The 4,143-nt window shown below is 41.2% G+C and overlaps 1 protein-coding gene and 1 long non-coding RNA gene across 3 annotated transcripts in view; one reads left to right on the top strand and one right to left on the bottom strand.

The window, feature by feature from the left end:
• Positions 1 to 4,137, bottom strand: part of PPP2R5E (protein phosphatase 2 regulatory subunit B', epsilon) — a 204,149-nt gene extending 200,012 nt beyond the window's left edge. The window contains exons 1-2 of one of the 2 annotated variants that reach the window (XM_006767634.2): positions 4,030 to 4,137; positions 1,757 to 1,920 (exon numbers count right to left, since the gene is read on the bottom strand). In XM_006767634.2, the coding sequence (XP_006767697.1) occupies positions 1,757 to 1,913 (157 nt within the window). In that variant the 5' untranslated portion in view covers positions 1,914 to 1,920; positions 4,030 to 4,137. The remainder of the gene's footprint in view (positions 1 to 1,756; positions 1,921 to 4,029) is intronic. The other variant, XM_006767635.2, reaches the window with a different exon arrangement.
• The window catches only part of LOC107183726, a 2,162-nt gene continuing 1,283 nt past the window's right edge, over positions 3,265 to 4,143 (top strand). Inside the window, exon 1 of the long non-coding RNA XR_001514537.1 lies at positions 3,265 to 3,858. This is a non-coding gene — a long non-coding RNA (uncharacterized LOC107183726). The remainder of the gene's footprint in view (positions 3,859 to 4,143) is intronic.

The following is a 4,143-nucleotide window of genomic DNA, read 5'->3' as shown; positions in this document are numbered from 1 at the left end:
GCCCCCCCCCTGTTGGCACCCACCTTGGCCCGCCTGGCGCCGTCCACTCACCACCGGTGCCACCACAGCCGCAGGGCACCTCTCTCTGCTGGGTGTCCCACCCGGCAGGGTGATGGGGCTCCCCCCGTCCCCCACCCCCACTTGGCACCTGCCTTGGCTGGCCTGAGGCCTGCAGGCTGGGGTCAGCTCCTGCATTGAGTGTCTGCCCCCTGGTGGTCAGTGCACGTCATAGCAACCAGTCGACGGGTTAACTGTCTGCCCCCTGGTGGTAAGTGCATGTCATAGCGACTGGTCAACCGGGTGACTGTCTGCCCCCAGGTGGTCAGTGCATGTTATGGCGAGCAGTTGAGCAGCCTTAGCATATCATTAGCATATTACACTTCGATTGGTTGAACAGCCAACTGGTCGACCAGACACTTAGCATATAAGCATTTATTATATAGGATATCAGAGTAAATAAGTAATTAAAGAATCCAATGTATGCCTCCCAACTTTGTATTTCAAGCATGGTTAATTTTATCCCTAGAGTTTTTCCTTCATTTTTCTTCCTAAGTTTCATAAAGACTATTTTTTTTCTTTAAGCAAAATCTTTAGCCAGAATATTCCCCTCCCCTCCCAACATAAAACCTCATCTTTACTAACTGGTAAACATACCATCTTTACAATAACCAGTATTCATTTAGTGTCCACTGATTTCAAGTATAAATATTAGAATCCCATTTATAAATCTTCCTCCGTTAAAAAAAAAAAAAGTTCACTTGGAAAAAAATACAAGCTTAAAATATCCTAAGCTAAATTTTAAGGATCATCTAGTCAATCTAGTTTTTCCTATAATAACTTCTGGTTTCACAAACTGTTACAGAAATAAATGTTCATGAACGAACTAGCAAACCAGGTTTTGATTTCCTCTAAGCCACTATAGTGCCTTATGTTGTGCATGTCCCCTTTCTCTTCCCTCTTAAGTGTGAGGCAGACAAAACTCTACCTTTAAAAGGTAGATTCTGATAGATTGCGTGACAAAGATGTTATGTTCCAACACATTTCAAACAATGCCTGTTCATAAACATAAAGCAAACAGATAAAATTTTAAAAAGGAACCAAAAGTATCCACCTACCTAAACAAAAGTTGAAAGGTCTAATTTAAAAAAACAAGTTCATATTAAAAAACTAGTCCTTAATTTATTCAAATGTAAAGAGAAAAATATTATTAAACAAGTATGATCATCACATATACTTTATATTTGTACTATCTGAAAACAAGAATGCATGTAATCAATTACTACATTATCCATATTTTTCTTGATCTTTATAAATGAAATCTTTCAAACATCATTTTTTATATGTAAGTTAATGGTACCATCTCCTCTATTAGGTCTACTTCCTGTAATTAAGACCGTACAATTTGAAATTATCATTGCACACAACGTGTACATCAAAATGTCAAATGAAAAATACAGACCCAGACATCTTAAACTTTCTCTGGCAGTCAATTTACCTACTTATCAATGTGAGAGATCCTCCTGATAAAAAGTTTTTTTTTCATTTATCCATAACTATTTATATTAAATTAAGCCCTTTAAAAGGGAAAAAGGGTGTATCTGGTCACACACCAATAACTTCAACAAGTCTGAAATCTCCCATCCCTCAATTTGTGACACAAAAATTTAACAAATATGAAACTCTACAAAAAGGAAATTATATATAGCTTTAGAAAGATCAACTGAAAAGGAATCCATCACCTGGTCATGAGCCTTACCTTTCAGCAGTGGCAGAGGTGTTAACTCAATAGGCTTGCCTTGAGACCTAAACTGTGAGGAACTTTGCGACCTCTTCTGTCTGGCTTTTCTGACGGACTTCCGAGAAAATCCGTCTACTTTATCCACTGATGGAGGAGTAGTTGGTGCTGAGGACATATCCCTACTGAAGAGAAAGAGGTAACATAAATATATTCCCAAGGCTAAAGCATAAATGTGAGCTGCATAAATTCTAAAATTCTCATATACAATATTCATGAAAATGGGACTATGTAATAAAGCAAATAAAATCAACTAAGTCATGTTCAATGAGAAAACATAAAAATTTGGTGAAAACAGAATATAACTACCATATATGCAATACTGTAATTCTAATGTATTATGCTGTTCCTGCTATGATAGGCATTAAAGATGCTCATTTAGACTTTAAGAACTCCATGCTATCTACTTATTTTCTAACTACAAAGCTCTTCTCATCTTGAGATTCCTAAAGTAATGTTGGAACTACTCTGCAGCTGGAAAACTTCCATTAATACATTTTCCCAAGGTATTTAATATTATGAATGGGCTCTGCAGTTGAAACCTGTATGCTACTTCAAGCATCCACACCAATGTATCGCAGCAAGTGACATTTACAATTACTGAAACTATCTAGGCATGACTTTTAATGCAATGTGCTGGCTGTGTTTGCTATGATAAACTACAACACACTGCAAATAAGAACAGGCTAGATTACTTTAAACAGAACACATAAAAGGCATAATTAAAATCATTTCAAAGACATCTTTTTTAATGAAGGCATCTTAAGTTATTAAAGCTTAATAAACTATGATGAAATCATGCACCAAAGTTGAAATGAGAACTTAAATTCACAGCCCACTTAGACAACCAAGCTGAGTTCCCTTGAAGTTCATTATCAAATATTAATTTTCATTCCATCAAACTGATGAAACTGAACAGTTCTTTTGGATTTTTTTAATCCTGTCAAATTATTAAAATGAAGGCTATTTCCTGAAAGTAACGTGTTGAGCTCAATTTCATTCAACAATTTAAACAGATGCCATTATTTCCATGCAAGATTAATGGCAGACTGGAATAGAAATAATGTATATGGGGGAAATGCCGTCACTCCAAACATTAAGACAAATGTTTTTTAATCTCTAAATGAAAGAGTAAGGTAGTTTCTTCCTGAACCTGTAAGAATAAAAAGTTATCTCAATAACCTGGCTTCTGACAAAGTAAAAATAACAAAAACATTAAAAAACACACGTACAAAAAAAGCACACAACACCATATGATACTGAAGGTTGAAATTCTGGTTCTCTTTAAAAAAAAAAAAAGTTTTTAGAAATTCATCTGTTAGTCTTAGGTAATATGTGACAGATTCAAAATGGAATTGTAAACTATGTATGACCACAGAAGAAAGATGATCACTTAAAATTTTTCATAATGACTGCATCAGCGACAAGCTTCCACATCATATTTGTACACTGTAAATTCAGGGGCCGCTTTTCCCATCTGGCATGCGAATTGTTTAGATTTCATTTAACCGTAACAACCCAATTATTTCAGTAAATCCTGCTCCTCCACTACTCTTTTTATCTCTTCTTTATTCCTCATCTTCCGCTTGTAAAAGTGGTTTATTGATAGCAAATTTTTTTTTTAATCCCTTGGCCCTTATGTCCGCGGCCAAGAATCGACGTCAAGGATCTCAAGCCTGAAGCGCTGCAGAACTGAACGTGCAGCGGCAGCGGGGCGAAGCCCGGGGAAACAGGTTTCGCCTGGACCGCGGCGCCCGCAGCCTCATCCTCTCGGCATCGGGCATGTCCCAGGCTCGGGGGCAGCCAAAGGCGGCGGCGGGTGGAGAACCGCGGGGAAGAGGTTCGTCGGGAGAGAGAGCTCACAGACCCACTTTGCTCCCAGCCACCCCCGCCCCAAGCCCTGAAGATCAGCGGCCACAGAATCCTCACCACCCCGATCTCCCTTTTCCTCCCCGCCCCGTCGGGGGATCAGGGGTCGGAGAACACGCCTCCAATGCCGGAAGGTGGGGAAAAGCGGTCAGGGGGGAAGAGTGCGGGAGAGGCACCGTCCGAAGCATTTGCAGGTAAATCAGACAAGTGGGACGGGCCCTCCTCTCTCTCCCGCACCCCGGCCCACCGCACTCCTCGCCTGCCCGGGCCAGGCCTTCCCGAGGCTGGTGCCCCGCAGGCTACCCAGGAAGACGGGGAGGAAGCGGGGAAGCGGGCGAACCCCGGTACTGGAGGGACGAAGTTACCTTGAAGCTTCTGGGGAAGAATCCGAAGATGATCTGTGGCTTTGAGGGGCGGGAGACGGGCGAGAGGGCCGCAGCGGGGGCGGGTGGCGGGACCCCGACTTGCGGGAGGAGGTC

This window comes from Myotis davidii, unplaced genomic scaffold (genome assembly GCF_000327345.1).
Source record: "Myotis davidii unplaced genomic scaffold, ASM32734v1 scaffold281, whole genome shotgun sequence".
Lineage (NCBI taxonomy): Eukaryota > Metazoa > Chordata > Mammalia > Chiroptera > Vespertilionidae > Myotis > Myotis davidii.
This window is presented reverse-complemented; position numbering and strand designations above follow the sequence as displayed.